Here is an 18,945-nt window from a genome sequence, read left to right as displayed (position 1 = left end):
CCTTTAAGGGTTAATGAGACTGATGAATGCCAAATAAATAGTCATATTTGAACCACAAAGATCACAGCAAAGACAAATCCACTGGCAGACTACATTTGCAAGACTGTTGACAACACCATTCCTGATAAATCTGAACTGGAGTTGGACGGAGAGGACAAAAAGTGGAATTTTTTTCCCAGTCATTTCTGCCAGTTTCTTACATTGAACAGTTCAATTACCCACAAGTGCCAAATTCCACATTTATACGGTGGCTTCCAACCTAAAATACAGGTCAGTTCACTCCAACTCAGATATGTATGACTTTCTTTCTTCTGCAGAACACAAAGTTATTTAGAAGATTATTTCAGCTCTGTTGGTCCATACAATGCAAGTGAATGGTGGACAGAACTTTGAAGCTCCAAAAAGCACATAAAGGCAGCATAAAAGTAATCCATAAGACTCCAGTGGTTTAATCCAAGTCTTCAGAAATGATATGATAGGTGTGGGTGAGAAACAGATCAATATTTCAGTCCTTTACTATAAATTCTCCTCCCTGCCCAGTAGGTGGCGATATGTAAGAATAATGCGAATCGCCAAAAACAAAGAATGTGATAGTGGAGATTTATAGTAAAAAAGGACTTAAATATTGATCTGCTTCTCAGCCACACCTATCATATTTCTTCCGAAGACATGGAGTCGTACTTTTATGCTGCCTTTATGTGCTTTTTTGAGCTTCAACGTTCTGGTCACCATTCACTTGCATTGTATGGACCTACAGATCTGAGAAATGTTTCTAAAATATTTGTGCTCTACAGAAAAAAAAAGTCACATCTTGGATGACATGAGGGCGAGTAAATGAAAGAATTTTTATTTTTGGGTGAACTCTCCCTTTAATCTTGTTTTACCCACTTTTAATTGCCTACAGAATGTGCTTTGTGTTTTCACATGTAGGCATTTTAATAAAACTTTTCAATGATGTTTCAAGGCCAACAAATGCATTAAATTTACACGCTAAAAGCATGGCTCCTTCAAGGCTCTTTAATGATATTAAAAGTTCAATATGGAGCCATATATACAGAACACTTGGATGGGTTTAAAGTTCTTTAGTCCTGCATTTTCAAAGCATGGTTTATTGTGGCATCTAAAAGAAATGATGTGTTAGTGCTGCCCCCTAGCGGAAGTAGTACACCATGTCAGTAAAACAGCATTTGAAATGTAAAAAAAAAAAAGGTAGAATACAGTTAATTAATTGTATTTATTGAATACAAAAAAAGGACAATTCCTTTGTGTTTTTAGTCTGGATCATACAAAAATAAACATTTTTATTTAGTACTCGCAACAAGAATGTCTGACATGCAAACAAGAACATAAGACAAAATGAACCAACAGAATCTTTGAATGTCCTTAAAACTTTTGCTTATGTACATATGAACATATAACATATAAACTGACATTTGCTGAGTGCATGTTATCAGTAGTCAACAGTTTAGTGAGTAATTATATAAAAAAAAGTAGCTATCAGCTTTAAGAACAAGTGTCCAGAAAAGCCTTGATCTTACAAACAAAATTGAGTGTTTAACTTGAGATCTGTCGTGACGTTATCATGCCTGGAAATAGAATAAAATTAACATTCACCCACTCTACATAAACTATCATTCTGCAATTCAAACAACCAGGAAACAAAAGTGCAGTAGTCAGTATTGTTGATCGAACTATCACAGGAATGGGAATGATAAATAAAAGACAAACGAGACACATTGAAGAAGCCTCTGTTTGTTCAGTAGGTCCATTGCCAAGCCAGCTTTAGATTTTTACTCAACATCATCTTCCTCCAGGCTCTGAGCACTTACTATGTGCTATAAAGAGGGAAAATGAACATTTATTAGTGTTCATTAACAACAAGGACTGAGAAAAGAGAGAAACGAGACCGTTTTTAAATGTTCAAGAGGTGAAATAGCCAAAGGTCACTGCAGAAAGACCCTTAACTCTGAATAGTTCTTGGTTTTCTCTCGCATTCTTTCTTATCCCAAAATAGCTATGAGCAGCTACCCGGGGGGTTTCAAAGAATGCATAGAATGGTACACTGAATTTAAAGGAAATGTGCATATGTTGTGTCCTCACCTGGCTGATGGACGGCAGTTTGGCAAGTATATAGAAGACTGGAGGTGGTAAGGTTTGCTGGAGCACCTGTAGAAGCTGCTGGGGTTGGTCACATATAGCGATGGCATTGGTCAGGTGGTCCACACCCTTCTCATAGTCTCCTGTGGAAAAAGTATATATTTGAACCATTTGACATTTACTACTTCATAACAGCCAATTATCTGGACTGGTAACCCGTTCATTTTCAACAAAAACGGGCATCTCACCCTGTGCCAGCAGCTCCTCTCCCAGCTGAATCTCATCAAGGAAGAATTTCTGCACGGCCTCTGCATCTTTAAGATCTGGTAGCTGACAGAGAAATACTATTTTGATTTCATGTTCACTTTTAATTACAGGATTCAATATCAGATATACTTAAAGGGATAGTTCACCCAAAAATGAAAATGCTCTCATTATTTACTGACCCTCATACCAACCCAGATGTATTTGACTTCCTTTATCCTACTGAATACAAATGCAGATTTTTAGAAGAATATTTCAGCTCTGTAGGTCCATACAATGCAAGTGAATGGTGGAAAGAACTTTGAAGCTCCAAAAAGCACATAAAGGCAGCATAAAAGTAATCCGTACGACTCCAGTGGTTTAATCCATGTCTTCAGAAGCGATATGATAGGTGTGGATGAGAAACAGATTAATACTTGTCCTTTTTTACTATAAATTCTCCTCCCTGCCCAGTAGGTGGCGATATGCCAGAAGAATGCAAATCAACAACAACAAAAGAAAGTGAAAGTGGAGATTTATAGTAAAAAAAAGGACTTAAATATTGATGTGTTTCTCAACCACACCTATCATTTCACTTCTGAAGACATGGATTAAACCACTGGAGTCTTATGGATCACTTTTATGCTGCCTTTATGTGCTTTTTGGAGCTTCAATATTTAAGTCCTTTTTTTTTTACTATATATTCTCCTCCCTGCCCAGTAAGTGGCGATATGCCAGAAGAATGCAAATCAACAACAAAAGTGAAAGTGGAGATTTTTAGTAAAAAAGGACTTAAATATTGATGTGTTTCTCACCCACACCTATCATATCATTTCTGAAGACATGGATTAAACCACTGGAGTCTTATGGATCACTTTTATGCTGCCTTTATGTGCTTTTTGGAGCTTCAATATTTAAGTCCTTTTTTTTTTACTATATATTCTCCTCCCTGCCCAGTAGGTGGCGATATGCCAGAAGAATGCAAATCAACAACAACAAAAGAAAGTGAAAGTGGAGATTTATAGTAAAAAAAGGACTTAAATATTGATGTGTTTCTCACACACACCTATCATATCATTTCTGAAGACATGGATTAAACCACTGGAGTCTTTTGGATCACTTTTATGCTGCCTTTATGTGCTTTTTGGAGCTTCAATATTTAAGTCCTTTTTTACTATAAATTCTCCTCCCTGCCCAGTAGGTGGCAATATGCACAAAGAATACGAATCCCCAAGAACAAAAGAACAATGTGAAAATAGCTGGGCTTCAATCGAAATGTTTAAAAAAACTACGTGCATTTCTAAAAATTTGACTAAAGGAAATACGAATCATTGCGCATTTCAATCCACTAGGTGAACTATCCCTTTAAAATTATAAGATCAGAGCAAACAGAAAAGTTTGATGTACCTGAGCAGCTTTCTGTGGTCTTCTTCCTGCAAAAGAGATACAGAATATCATACTGCACACCAAAAACCCAAGATAGAAGCCCTAATTGATTATTAATCAATTCAGCCAATAAGATCGTTTGAACCACTCTCTCTAACCTGAATGAAGCACAATTGTCTTAAGAGTGTCTCTGTAAAGAGGCACATAAATTAAGGTACTAAAGCGACCTGGTTGACTTCATCCTACATTTATTGGGTACACGTAAACGAGTGACCAACTCGGGAATTAGCGTACTATTTAAGCGAATCGATGTGCGAGTCCCCGTGCACATTTTACATGCACCTTTTCAGTAAGTAAATAAATGTTCAAACTACTGCTGTTTATAAGCATGCTTTCGATTAAGTTTCGTAAAATGTTGTGTTATGATTCCAAACACGGTTCCAGTTTTACTCTTGAATAAAGTTCTCATTTATACAGTTGAACGATTTGCAAACCCTTTTGGTTCAAGGAAACCAGTTCAAAGGCCAATGAAGTGCCTCAAAGTTATTAAATTACAGTACAGTACAAATGCAAATAACTTGAATACACTGCTTCTATGATGAACATTTTTAATTCAGGCGTTCAAAATCATTTTGCTATTTTCGTCAAAAATGTCATGCGCCTGGAGACAAAAAATAAATAAATAAAAATAAGTCTTATTAAAAGCTGAAATTCCTAAAAAAGAAATGTTGGTTTGAGTACAGGTGAATAATCTTATATTTCGATATAAAAAAAAGCAGTAAATAAATTGTTTTAAAATATATATTTTTCTTTAAATGTAACTTTTGTCTTCATCATTATTTTGCATTTTAATGAAAAGGTGCATTTTGTTCAGGTTATATGATGTAACCTTGAAAAAACCTCTTCATATTCTTGACTCAAAAATGTCAAATTTGTAAAAGAAAAAAGAAAATCAACCTGTAAATATGCCTGAAAACTATTTTCAAATTCATGATTAAGTTGTGTACACTCATGCAGTATTTTAAAGTATTTTAATACCTTTTACTTCATACTTGCACCACATGCTTTTTCCCCATGCTGATTGGGAAAGCTCCTGACCCGTATCTGCATGATTTTATGCACTGCAGCCACACAATTGGCTTGTTAGATAATCACATGAATAAATAGATGTACAGGTGTACCTAATACCTAATAAAGTGGCCGGTGAGTGTATATACTGTGTATATAGTACATATATATATATATATATATATATATATATATATATATTAGAGGTAGACCATTATATCGGTTTTACCGATTAATCGGTGCCGATAGTTGCTTTTTGGAACTATTGGTTATTGGAAAAAATCTCTGCTGATAGTTTTTTTTCTATTATTATTCCTCACCAATAAACGTCACCTGGTGATAGATATATATATATATATATATATATATATATATATATAAAACTGTTCATCTGGTGATACAGGTGATAAAAAGCTTCATTTTGTAAATGCTTACATATAGAGCATTGTAACGGAGCCAAGTCCCCGGTGTATTTCGGGCTTTTTTTATAGTTAAAAGCTATATGCACCAAATCTGAATTGTTCTGGTTATTACTGGGACTTTGGTTGCACACTAAACTGCTTTTGGGATTTTTTTTGTATTTTTCCCCAATTTGGAATGCCCAATTCCCAATGTGCTTTTTAAGTCCTCGTGGTCGCGTAGTGATTCTCCTCAATCTGGGTGGCGGAGGATGAATCCCAGCTGCCTCCGCGTCTGAGACCGCCAACCCGCGCATCTCATCACGTGGCTTGAGCACGTTGCCACGGAGACATAGCGCGTGTGGAGGCTTCATGCCATCCACCGCAGCATCCACACTCAACTCACCACGCGCCCCACTGAGAACGAACCACATTATAGCAACCACGAGGAGGTTACCCCATGTGACTCTACCCTCCCTAGCAACCGGGCCAATTTGGTTGCCAAGGAGACCTGACTGGAGTCACTCAGCACGTCCTGGGATTCGAACCAGTGAACTCCAGGGGTGGTAGTCAGCGTATTTTACCACTGAGCTACCCAGGCCCCCTCTTTTGGGATTTTATTAATTTTATACTCTTGTAGTCTTGTTTTAAATGTTTTATCATTCTATAGATTGAATAATAAAAATAAAAAAAACTATTGGCAGATTAATCAATTATCTGCCCTTTCCCCCACCTTGGTTATCGGTATCGGCAAAATCCACTATCGGTTGACCTCTAATATATATATATATATATATATATATATATATATATATACACACACACACACACACACATATATATATGTGTATACATACATAAGATGTTATAAGGCTGTAATTTCTTCATGTTCCAAATTGTGTTACTGAGCCCTTCATTAGTGTTGTAGCTGTTGTTTTGTGTTTCCTGTGGGAAGGTAAGAAGAGTGCTCTTTATCTCGGAGTTAATCCAATTAATTTCTTCATCAATATTGCCCATCCATGTTCTTCAGTACAATAATTATGTTAAAATGTTTGTAGAATGGTAGATGGTGTTATTTGTGGCAGATGGGTGTTCAAATTCAGTATTTTTGTACTTTGAGTAACTGCATGTGGCCGATTACATTTCATTACATTTAAATCGGTTTCTGAGACTCATTTAACGATTATTTTTGTATGTCAGACTATTAATCTTTGGTTTACTTTTATGTGTTTTAATAGTTTTATGAACCATATTTAATTGTATATCATATCCAATGCACATACTACCAATTTTATGGAATTGTTTTATGAAAAAGGGTTTATCTGTGCTGTTACAATTAATATGTAAACTAAAACAGATTTGTGTTCCCTCTGGGAAGCCTGCTGTTCCCCTTAAGCCTGATGTGGAGAGAGAGAGAGAGAGAAGAGAATAAAAGAAAACTGCCCTGCTTCAAACATAGCAATGCCTGGTGTCCCCTCTCCTTTCTCACTATATATATATATATATATATATACACATACACACTGGTGGCCAAAAGTTTGGAATAATGTACAGATTTTGCTCTAATGGAAAGAAATTGGTACTTTTATTCACCAAAGTGGCATTCAACTGATCACAATGTATAGTCAGGACATTAATAATGTGAAAAATTACTATTACAATGATTGCAATTCTTCCCATAAGGCCTGCACCCCTGAGTCTTCTCTTTACTGTTGTACATGAAACTGGTGTTGAGCGGGTAGAATTCAATGAAGCTGTCAGCTGAGGACATGTGAGGTGTCTATTTCTCAAACTAGAGACTCTGATGTACTTATCCTCTTGTTTAGTTGTACATCTGGTCTTCCACATCTCTTTCTGTCCTTGTTAGAGCCAGTTGTCCTTTGTCTTTGAAGACTGTAGTGTACACCTTTGTATGAAATCTTCAGTTTTTTTTGGCAATTTCAAGCATTGTGTAACCTTCATTCCTCAAAACAATGATTGACTGATGAGTTTCTAGAGAAAGCTGTTTCTTTTTTGCCATTTTTGACCTAATATTGACCTTAAGACATGCCAGTCTATTGCATACTGTGACAACTCAAAAACAAACACAAAGACAATGTTAAGCTTCATTTAATGAACCAAATATCTTTCAACTGTGTTTGATATAATGGCAAGTGATTTTCTAGTAACAAATGATCAATTTAGCATGATTACTCAAGGATAAGGTGTTGGAGTGATGGCTGCTGTCTAGATTTGATCAAAAATGACTTTTTTCAAATAGTGATGGTGCTGTTTTTTACATCAGTAATGTCCTGACTATACTTTGTGATCAGTTGAATGCCACTTTGGTGAATTAAAGTATCAATTTCCTTCCGAAACAGCAAAATCTGTACATTATTCCCAACTTTTGGCCACCAGTGTGTGTGTGTGTGTGTGTGTGTATATATATATATATATATATATATCAATGTGTGAAACCAGCATAGACAAAATGATTACATTTCTACTTGATTCATGTGTATTAAACTACATATTTTCACAAATATTTCTCCTAAAAGAACAGAAATCACCATCAGGAGTCAATAAAAACTCAACGTACCTGCCCTTCTAGTAATAGTACAGCATGCTCAACCTAAATACCAGCATGGCTAACCCTAGCTCGACGTATACAGCTAATCAGTTTTATATTAACCAGCGGTCTGGGGCTCTATTTACTATCCTCCAACCACAAAACTCACGTTCACGCAGTCTCGTTTTGAAATTAGGATCGCTTCGTCTTTTTCTGTCGAAATAGATACAGTACCCGATGATCAGCGTCCCACACACGCCCGCAGCGATCGCGCTCGATTTGCCCCCCATCATCAGAACGGCGAATCCTGATTCTGATCCACGTGGCCGCACCACTGAGCGATGGAAGGACCCCTCTGCGAGTGACGAAGGCACCATGGGACTGTTCATTGCAAATGCCTGAAAGATAGAAACAAAATATTAATTAATATTTTTCAAGTCAAATAATACTTCTGCTGCACAAAGGTTTTATAAATGGATAAATTACACGACGTGACGTTCACCATAGTTGTCTTTCTGTTATATTGTTACCTTATATGGTTATGTCAGGTAATATCTAGCAGAAGGATGCCACTAAACCAAATTGCTTTATGAAATAAAATGTTAATGAAATACGGTGCCCTTAATATTTGTATTATGTAGTACCTGTTTTGGCCTAACTACACCCTATTACAATATAGTAGCCTATCGCTTCTTGTACCTCATTATATATATATATATATATATATGAATTTCATTTAATGTTTTAGTTAATTTGTTAATTATTTCACCCCAAATCACCTAAGAAAACGTGGCGGGAAAAGTAGACAGATTCTTGTAATTGTTCTGTGCCGAACAGTGCTCATTTCCGGCGTGGAATGTTATTCCCGCTCATTTAAAACGGTCTGCAACGGAAAAGGCGCGAAAGCGTAAAAGGATCGCCTGAACAAATGACAAAGTCTGAGAAGGTCAGAGAGGTAAATTAATAACCAACCATAAAGCTTTTATTACATACATACCATTGAAAATAATTCTGTATTGGACTCGTAACCAGTAAAGATAAATACAATAACTCTACCTAGTTACCCAGTCGCTTAGCAGGTGCATTTTTGCTTAATCCAGAGAGATAACGGTTACTTTAGCTCAAGGAATATTCCAGGTTCAATAGAAGTTGAGCTCAATCGACAGCATTTGTGGCATAATGTTGATTACCACAAAAATTAGTTTCGACTCATCCCTGCTTTTCTTTAAAAAAAATAAAAAATAGCAAAAATCTGTTACAGTGAGACACTTACAATGGAAGTCAATGGGGCCAATCTGTAAACGTTAAAATACTGTTTCAAAAGTATAGCCACAAGATGTAAACAATGTGCATGTTCACATGATTTTAGTGCAGGGTTGCCAACTTTGGATACCAGGCTGGATTGGCATTAATGAACAGGCAAATCGTCGTTCAAGCCCGGGGGCCCCATGCCTGTGGCACCTAGGGTTGCCCCTAACCACATCCGCTACAGTTTTAGCAATAAATGCATTGAGTTAATATGCGTTATTAATAAAAATGGTATACCCTTTCTTATAGGGGAGAGCGGGGACGGTTGAAACATGGGGCAGTTGCAACATGGCTTATTCCTCCAATCAGGAATGAGCTAGAGTGATGATACTCATGCTGCACATGCTCAGTTAGCCCCTCCTGCTTTCTGGAAGAAAGCAACCACACGTAACCATTCCTTCTGTAAAAAATATTTTTAAGGTAAAAAAGTAATTTTTTTCATGCTCAGAGTTTTTGTCATACTGTCTAATCTGTTTGCGTGAAGCATTATAAAGTCATATAATTTTAATCAGTGTTTTCTTAGCTTCTAAAAGGCATAGCTACCATGTGTCAAGGCTATTGTGTCAAGCTAGCATAGCAAGTTTTACAATGGCTGTCAGTGTAGGGACAGTTGCAACATTTGACTTTGTCTAAGTATAAATTGTATGTATATTATCATATGTACGTATGTTACAGCAGTGTGGGTGGGTAGCTGAGAGATGTGGGTTTAATGTATTACAGTTTTGGCTTTCCAATACAAACAGTCTCTGAGAAACTGAAGGAAATGCAAAAAGTGTTGCAACCATCCCCGCTCTCCCCTATGCTGAAATTAGAACTTTCCTGACCGCTGACTTAAAAAAAAAACATCTTTTATATGTTAAAAATATATTTATTTGTACTTTTTCGATTATTTGCCTCCTTTTTTATGTATACATTTCGGTTGGTTTATATGTATTTTTTTTTTCCCTTCTCCTGTACTTGTCTTTATGACTTAGTGATTGTATTCATGCATCTTATTGAACATTTATATACAAAAAAAAAAATCCACAGTTTTAGCACCATTTATGGAGTTTTCGGACGGTCCTTTACCCACATTAGGCACATTTTCCAACTTATATCAATGTTAAATTAGCGAACTGGAACGATTTCACCGTGACGCCATCTGACCAGCTTAAATACGGAACAGATTGCATCCCGTATTGATTTGATACGGGGTGCATAATTTTATCTTTAAATACGGATGATCCTGTATTTTACGGGACGCGTGGCACCCCTAGTGGCACCTAATGTGTCCCTGGACATGTAGTGTGCGTACTTAATACTAGCAGGCCTTCTATCTTTAATTTCTAACACAACAACAAGACCTAATCCAAATCTACAAGGCGAAAAAATTAAAAATAAAATAATAATAATAATAATAATAATATTATTTATATATATATATATATATATATATATATATATATATATATATATATATATATATATATATATTTTTTTTTTTTTTTATTTATTTTATTTTTTTTTTATATATAGACTCATTTAAGCCAGTTTACCTACCATTCACAATTTCAAAACACACATACACTGGCATTTGGGCCAAAAATGGTCTTCAGTGGTGGCTGAGGTACCAAGCTTACCCATAAGCTCAAAGTTGGTTAGTTACATAATTGCAATTAATTACTAATTTACAGAATGCATTTAATGTTTATATTGGAAATCTGGAACTTTTTGAATTTTACAATTGTTTTGCTTCAAAATGGTATGGGAAATCAAACGAAATTAACTTAATTTAAATAAGACCTCATTTTTATAATATTCTGACGGTACATACAGTATGAGTGGGCCACTTTACTGATCTGGGACCGTGCTTCTAGTAAAAATTAAGATAAACAGGGCCAGTTTGTTAGAACTTTGTCTATAATTTGTCCAAAATTCACTGAGGTGTTACGGCATCCCCTGCCTAGGGTAGACGAGGAGTAACAAACAACTAAAAAATGTAAATAAATAAATAAATTTACTTGTCTGAGCTCTTGTCTTCCATCCCAACACTTTCCAGACCACACAAGTTTGAAGGAGTAACAAAGATTTATTAAAGTACAGCTCACAGTTAGATATAGAAATACAAAAGAAAAACAGAAGCAAAATTTGCTCAAGAGAGGGCCAGGCCAAAACAATAAACAAAAGAAGCTTCTACCTGTGTCATAAACAAAACAAAACTTGGAAAGAGAATATAAAACTACAAAAAGACACAGGGTACAACAAGCTCAATCTCTAACATAAAAACCGGAGAAAAAGGCACACAAAGAAAATGGTGCCCAACTCCCTACAGCTTCCTCCAGAACGAAGCATAAACCAATTAGTTGGCGAGAATGGCAATACAACAGGAGAGCTAAACAACAAATAAACTCTGCTTCACAGGAACGTTTATTAAGTATCAATACATACATGAATGAACAGTTACAGGTTTGGAGTCAATATTTCAACCATACAACAACACCAAGTTTGTGTAGTTCCAACATGATGATGTCTGGGCCAGGAGAAAGTTTAGCTCAACATGGAGACCACATGGAAATATCTCCAGTCTCCCCCTCCAGCTCCACCAGGCACGCTTTTATACTGGTGTGCCAACCTCCAGGAGCCAATCAGGAGAGCCACACCCACTGATGGTAATAATACAAAAAGGAAGTTATACAGATTCCTCCTAATCAGGGGTGCAAAAAGTACTCAGAAATTATACTTAAGTGAAAGTATGGATACTGAGTGAAAATTTGACTAAATTAAAAGTCCACGTATCTAGCCAAAAACATACTTGAAAGTAAAAAAGTATTCACATTCAATTGTACTTAAATATTAAAAAGTACTTAAAATTTCTCCTTGCTAGAATTAAATCAAGAGAGGAGCTTGTGCGAGACAGGATGTTGTTAAAGTCGCCTTTTTACTGTCTCCGACGACTGTCATATTTCTCCCACAGTGACATTCGCATTATGGTCAGAATCATGTTACGATAACAAAATAATTTTTACATGGCCTGTTGTACATAACATGACAATTTCCTGGTGAAATGAACACTAGAGGCACTAAAACAACGACTTGTATCCCCTTTCACTCAAATCTCGTGTAAAACGGCAGATTATCAGTTCATAAACACTTACTTTTCACTCCGTTCCTCACACAATGCTATCTTATGACATATTAACACTTTTACTATAGCGCATGACTCATTTTAACATTTGCATTACATAATCAACTACATTTACAAGCTAGTTTAAGTGTGATCAAATTGAGCGGTAGCTCAACTGATAGAGTGTTGCATATGAAATAAAAGGACCGGGGTACGAGTCCTGAAGAGCACGTGAGTCCACAAGTCAAAATGACGTGGTTGCTTCAGAAATGGTGTTTTTCATGACACATTTGCTTTTAATGACACTATCGGTTAGGTTTAGGTTTAAGGTTTAGGGTAGGGAGGTAGGTTTTGTTATTTTTGGTATCTCGATAGAACATTAACCTGAAAAACCTCATCTGTTCGGAACATTTAACTCGCTTTTAGCGCCACACAGTGGACATTTCACGTCAGAACTGCCCTGAGATGTGTAATGAACCACATAATGTTATTTTGCAAAAACATTACCACGGTCACGCAATGTTCGTTGCATGGGAGAAGCCACTCACGAATTGCGATGTCAGAGCACCCAGCCCCTTGAGATGTAGAGAAAGATTAAAAACATTCAAATGAAGCTTTGAATTAAGTTTGAATTGGTGGTTTTGTGAACTATTTTCTGAGGTTTGCTACCAAACCTTGCTGTTGAGCAGATGGAAGAATTCAGTAAAATTAATTTAATATTAATATTAAATTATTAAATAAATTAATTAATATTTACTCAGATTCCATTAGTTTTATTATCATTATCATTGCTGGTTTTATAGTTATTATAATTAATAGTTGCCTAAAAACAACAACACGAAATTCCAACTTTGCAGATGTTCGGAACTCCACATAGCAGCCGTGTGACACTTTATTTGAAATTACTGACCTCTGGTCTGTCGTTTGTCGGATGCAGTGAAAAGGCGGCAAAAATGTAATGAGTACTTTTCAAGTTTAAGTAAAATTATAAGGAGTAAAAAGTACTATTTTTTTCTTTGGAAATGTAATTAAGTAAAAGTACAAGTATTCTGTTGAAATTGCACTCGAGTAAAGTACAAATCCCCCCCAAAAATACTCAAGTATAATACTTAAGTATTTTTACTCAATTACTTTACACCCCTGCTCCTAATAGATTCAATATAAAACTATTACTTTTCTGTCACTGTTTTTCTACAGAATAAACACGATACATTTCAGTAAGGGTGATGATGCGAATTTTAAAAAGCCTTATAATTGATGTTGATGCATGGTGTTGTCTCCTCTTTACCTGATCAGTGCTGTATATTATGTCGGGTTGTCTAGCAGTTTAGTAGATTTAAATAGATGATTCTCTGTAGGATTGATATTAAGTGCATTAGTTTATCATATGTATTTTATGCACCAAACACTATGTTGACATTTAAAAAAGGGAAATTGTAAAACTTTTTTCGCTGGGTCTCAGGAACTTATGATAAGATGACATCATAATAGTTTGTAATGTAAAATAATGAGATCTTTATAATGACAGAGCAGGCTGCATATATGAAAATACACAGAAATATTAGTTCACACTTTAAATATCTCTTATAACATGTATATGTCAGAATTTTCAAAGCTCTGTGATTTTTTTGTTGTGGTGGGCATGAATGTAATGTAATGGTGATTGAGAGATAAACCTCAAAAGCCTGTTGTATCATATTTGATACACTGATTTCAAAGGGAGTTTTCCCAATAAAATAATATACAAAATTTTAACCAAGCACAAGTTGCATATATTCAGCAAATACTCATTTTAAAACATCCGTAACAATATAATCATTACTGTCTCTTTTACTTTATTAAAATATGCTGTCATTTATCCTAACATAAGAGTCACATTTCGCGCTAGTCTGACACCATTTTAAATAGATCAATATGAACAATGAAACCACTTTTTTCACAAATAACCACTAGATGGTGCCATAAACATGTAAAACGTGCATACCATAGGTTATGGTTCGTCAGCTTGAACAGAGAGTGAAACAGGAGCCGTCAAACGTTGTAGATCATATCTGATACACACAGCGTTATAGGGTTGATTATAATCACTACAGATTAACCAGAATCCTAAAAGTGACCTTTAAGCACTTAAAAAAATAAAAATAAAATTGTTATCCCCTTTTATCCCAATTTGGAATGCCCAATTCCCACTACTTAGTAGGTCCTCGTGGTGGTGCGTTTACTCATCTCAATCTGGGTGGCGGAGGACAAGTCTCAGTTGCCTCCGCTTCTGAGACCGTCAATCCGCGCATCTTATCACGTGACTTGTTGTGCATGATGCCGGAGACTCACAGCTACTCTCCGCGATCCACGCACAACTTACCACACGCCCCATTGAGAGGGAGAACCATTAATCGCAACCACGAGAAGGTTACACTTGTGACTCTACCCTCCCTAGCAAACGGGCCAATTTGGTTGCTTAGGAGACCTGGCTGGAGTCACTCAGCACGCCCTGGATTCGAACTCGTGACTCCAGGGGTGCTAGTCAGCGTCAGTACTCGCTGAGCTACCCAGGCCCCGACCTTTAGGCACTTTCGATATGCATTTAGACATTATTTAGTTCCTTTATTTATTCTGATGACATCCCCTCAAGTGGGTTTTGTGTTTCGCTATTCTTCTAGGGATATTTTCAGAAATCCTACCCACACAAAGACAACAAAATACATCCCTCTGCACACCTCTGTGTTTTGCATAGCATTGTAAATCATATTTGCGTCAGTCATCTCTGATATGCACCAAACTGGACATTAGAGGTCACAAACTATGGCATTTATTTCAAAGGTTTTTCTGCTTACATTTGTACAATAAATTACACACTGTCCATCATCTGATGAGCCTAATAAATATGATAGAACTTTCCGTTAAGCTTTGTCACTCTTTCTCTCTCTCTCTTTCGTTTACAAACGTATCAGAACATTTTTGTAAAGATCCATAAAACTTTACAGTCCATGTACAGATTGGAAAATTCCACATTTTATATATATATATATATATATATATATATATATATATATATATATATATATAATAAAGCCTAGTACGAGCACAGTTTAACGGAAATACACAAAGACGAGGAAGAAACAAAGAAGTATGAAAAACTGAATCAAAACTAATCCTACTACAGTATGCTAGAACAACACACAAAAAGAACATATAAGAAAATGGACATGCTTTTGCCTTCAAAAATGTACACAGACACTACAGTTAAAACGGTAAAACTGTACAGAAACATACATGGTATTAACAGTGCAAGATATTAAATAGCTTGACTCAAAACACACTTCTCAATATACAAATGTATAACAAAGGCATACAAGTGTCGAACGGTACACACCTTCAGGTTATGATACAGAAGGGCGTCTATACAAAGGAAACTCTGGGTATGTCTTCAGCATTGTACAGGTACATTGAACGTTTCATCATAAATGCACAATTTCGTCATCGTGACCCTTTCCCCTGGTCAGAGAGCGCGGAACGAAACCATGAAGGTTAAGAAATGAGAGCGTTGACATTTTCAAAGGAAACAGAGCACCGCAGATGTACCGACATTGTGATGATTACAGATGGAAAATCATAGTGATAAAATACAGAATGATGTTCCTTGGTTTTCTTAGCTTTTCTTGGTTTTTTACAACAATCTGTGGCAAGATTGCCCTAGTTTCTTTTAATACTTCACAAACCGCCCATTACTACATGTATAAACCGTCGCACAATGGACTTCCCACAGTGGCATAGAAGTGCTTTATTTAGTTGACATCCTACATTTATGGCATGGCAAAAGAAGGACGAGGGAGAAATGGAAAGAAGGAAGACAGAGACACACAAAGGCTACATACAGAACAGATCCGTTTCCGTCATTGCACATGATAACAGATGAATCTGCTGTGTATTGACATTGCACTTCTCAATACTGCCACTTTAAAGAGATAGTTCACCCCAAAATAACAATTCTGTCATCATTTACTCACCCTCATGTCTTTCCAAACCGGTATGCATATGTTATTTTTTTCTGTAGAACAGAAGAGCCTTCACGCAGCTCTAGTGACACCATAAAAGTTGTGTCAATTCTTCAAAGATGTAAAATTGTGTTCCACGGAAAAAAACGACAACAACAACAACAACTGCAAAAGGGTTTGGAGTTTTTCACTTTTAAGGTGAACTTTTCCTTTAATTATTAAAACCCCACCCACAGGGTCTGGATATATTTCAGTAGTAAAATACATTTAGAATCCTGGCTGCCAGAAAAACTCATCAATTCTTAAATTGTCAACAATCATAATACATTTCGAATCCAAAGATACTGAACGCAAACATTCGCTCAATAGCCCTTGGCCTGACTCATTCACTCATTCATGCCTCCTTCAGTCTTTCATCAAAAAGACAAATACATTTCCAGAATGTAGTGGGATCAAGCAGGTAACAATCAAGAGGAAGGGCGATAATATATCTCTCATAAGGCTTACGTAAATTATTAAAAAGGACATTGAACAAATCTTGGATTTAACGTTCATAAGGCGTTGTTTGAACCGACAATGTGGGGTGAATTTCGTGAAAACATGTCCAGGTCACATTTCATCCCATATATATTCTTTATAAAGAAATGTAAGCTTATTTTTACAACCATTCAGATTTTTCGCACATGATTTTCATGACAGTAAATTTCCCATTATTCTATTATTGTAACAGAGTGACTCCCACAAAACCTGTCAAAATCCAAAGAAACAATTCCGATTTTGTTGTTACATTGTGGCATTATTTTCATTACAGTTATGCACATTTTACCTCCCAGTTCCCATTACCGCAATGTAAAATAAAAAAAAGTTAGATTATTTAAATAAAATATTTATACATCATAGTAGTGCTCTCTTGGTACTGCCTATCATTTGAACTGATTTTAATTAAAAAAACAGCTTTTTCATTTTTATTGTAATACAGTACGGTTACGGTAATGAGAATCATCACTGAAAACAATGGGAAGAGTCAAAGTAAAACATCCGGACGCATTAGTTATGATAATTGTGGAGTAAAATGTGCTTCAATATTCTGAAAATAATGTCACGATGCAAAAAAAAAAAAAAAAAAAGAAATGTAAATATAGGCTTTATTTATTTATTTATTTATTTCATTTGGGCTTAAATATGACCAGAACATTTTCTTGACAGGTTTTGTGAGAATGACCCAATACAGTATCTTTTAAACAGAATTACAGAATAAAAGTATAATATATATTTTTAATTATTATTTAAACCGTCTTAAAATAAAGACTACAATAGTACCAGGATTATCATTACTACACGTTATTATTTTTACATTACAGTAATAAAAATAAGAATTTTTACATTTAAGAAATGTTTAAATGTCAAGAATAGGGTATACTTAATTTGTTAGCGTGCCGTTTCGTCGCACTCAGCCTTTCAAAGTATACTTTTTTGACCGTGAGTCCATACGGACGCGTTTGGCTGTATAAGCAACTACGTCCCGCGCACAGTACACATGATGCAAATTGCGTCATTGGTGTAGTCCGCGCATACTATGCCAGTGATGCAATTTGCATCATGTGTACTGTTCGCGGGACGTACCAGCGCGCAGAAAACTAGGTATGCTTGGCCTTCATGAAAATAATATCGCAATGCAAAAAATCTTAATAGTCCTAAAAAGGCTTTAAGCACTTTCTGAATTTCTTTCTTTTGATTTTCAGTGAAATTTGATCTTGAGAGGTTTTGTGAGATTCACTCTATGTGCAATACCCTTAATTTTAATGAATTAAATTAGTTTATGAAACATACATCGACCCCTCCACTTATCCGTTATCCCGCAATGACTTTTCCCAGCATTCCACACGAGTGCCCCAAAGAGCTGAACTTTAAGGCACTGCAGCATCTATTGACTTTCACCTGTTAAATGGCTGTCAGTGAATTTCATCATTTATAAACAACTGTCCTGCTCAAACTACTTTTGGACCAATGAGGGGGACGCCGACTGTGGTGGAGGGGTGAAGTCTTCTTGCATTAAAAGTTGAATATGTAATACAGTGTTCAATCACTGTAGTTCGCTGAATTAATATTCAAATGACAGGATAGAATATGTCATCATTATGGACATATTTAATGATCATACCATAAAGGGGTTGTTTGATTGTAAAAATCAAAATAGAGTCTTACTGTCAAACCCGACCCACCCCATCCAGGAAAAAAAGTGCACTTGAGTGCAATTAGCTTGCCAAGGAAACAGTTGTCGATATAAAATAGTGCTTGTTGCTGTCATCTGGTGGCTATTGTTTCGGTCATTTTTGCGGCCCGTCTGTGTCCGTCTTTCGGTCCGATAGTGCAGGGACGGGCCGAAACCGGCCTGAGCCGGGTCGGGTGCTGGTTAAGTGCTCTTGTGCTGCTGGATGGCGTTCGAATCGTGTCACCTGCACTCCACGGAAACCCCAGAGTTTTGCGAAGCGCCTGAAACCGTCGGGTCGGCCAGTGTTAGCATGACAGCAGCTGTCAGCGAGGATGAGGACGGTGAAGAGGATGACGACGATGCTGCTGTCGCACCTGAAAAGACAGAAGTGTGTCCATGGTTAGAAGGCCTTAATGGACCCTTGTTTAGTCAAAGGGATAGTCTACCCAAAAAGGAAAAAATAAATAACAGCTCACTGTTTTGCAACCACATTAGGGTGGTTAAATAATGATAGAAAATAATGTAAATCATGATATTTTTTATATTACTTTTCCTTAATGAAAGATGTAAAAATTCAAATGTTAGTG

The 18,945-nt window shown here is 36.2% G+C and overlaps 2 protein-coding genes and 1 non-coding gene across 6 annotated transcripts in view; all 3 read right to left on the bottom strand.

Annotated features, from left to right (window-relative positions):
- Nucleotides 1-1,215: 1,215 nt before the first annotated feature.
- Nucleotides 1,216-18,718, bottom strand: LOC127411997 (mitochondrial import receptor subunit TOM20 homolog). Its single transcript, XM_051648003.1, has 6 exons — nucleotides 18,603-18,718; nucleotides 7,910-8,138; nucleotides 3,748-3,773; nucleotides 2,346-2,427; nucleotides 2,101-2,240; nucleotides 1,216-1,835 (listed from the first exon to the last, which is right to left on the bottom strand). Exons 2-6 carry the CDS (start codon nucleotides 8,127-8,129, stop codon nucleotides 1,791-1,793), a joined length of 513 nt encoding a protein of 170 aa, XP_051503963.1. The 5' UTR covers nucleotides 8,130-8,138; nucleotides 18,603-18,718; the 3' UTR covers nucleotides 1,216-1,790.
- LOC127412536 (small nucleolar RNA SNORA14) lies at nucleotides 1,915-2,051 on the bottom strand. Its single transcript, XR_007892438.1, has one exon. It is a non-coding gene; the product is annotated as a small nucleolar RNA SNORA14 (small nucleolar RNA).
- Nucleotides 10,859-18,945, bottom strand: part of LOC127411917 (AT-rich interactive domain-containing protein 4B-like) — a 125,620-nt gene continuing 117,533 nt past the window's right edge. The window contains exons 24-26 of one of the 4 annotated variants that reach the window (XR_007892362.1): nucleotides 14,136-18,732; nucleotides 13,440-13,503; nucleotides 10,882-11,690 (exon numbers count right to left, since the gene is read on the bottom strand). Coding sequence is in view for 1 of the 4 variants with exons in the window: in XM_051647821.1 (XP_051503781.1) it covers nucleotides 18,599-18,732 (134 nt within the window). In the remaining 3 variants the exon portion in view is untranslated. Of the gene's footprint in view, nucleotides 18,733-18,945 lie in introns of all 4 variants that reach the window. The other 3 variants (XR_007892360.1, XR_007892361.1, XM_051647821.1) reach the window with 3 other exon arrangements.

Source organism: Myxocyprinus asiaticus, chromosome 21 (genome assembly GCF_019703515.2).
Source record: "Myxocyprinus asiaticus isolate MX2 ecotype Aquarium Trade chromosome 21, UBuf_Myxa_2, whole genome shotgun sequence".
Classification (NCBI taxonomy): domain Eukaryota; kingdom Metazoa; phylum Chordata; class Actinopteri; order Cypriniformes; family Catostomidae; genus Myxocyprinus; species Myxocyprinus asiaticus.
This window is presented reverse-complemented; position numbering and strand designations above follow the sequence as displayed.

Coding starts and splice junctions, on each gene's coding strand:
- LOC127411997 (XM_051648003.1), bottom strand. CDS start 8,129: ATGAACAGTCCCATGGTGCCTTCGTCACTCGCAGAGGGGTCCTTCCAT. Junction 3,774..7,909: donor CAAAACGAGACTGCGTGAAC/GTGAGTTTTGTG, acceptor TCTCTTTTGCAG/GAAGAAGACCACAGAAAGCT. Junction 2,241..2,345: donor AGAGGAGCTGCTGGCACAGG/GTGAGATGCCCG, acceptor CTTTTTCCACAG/GAGACTATGAGAAGGGTGTG.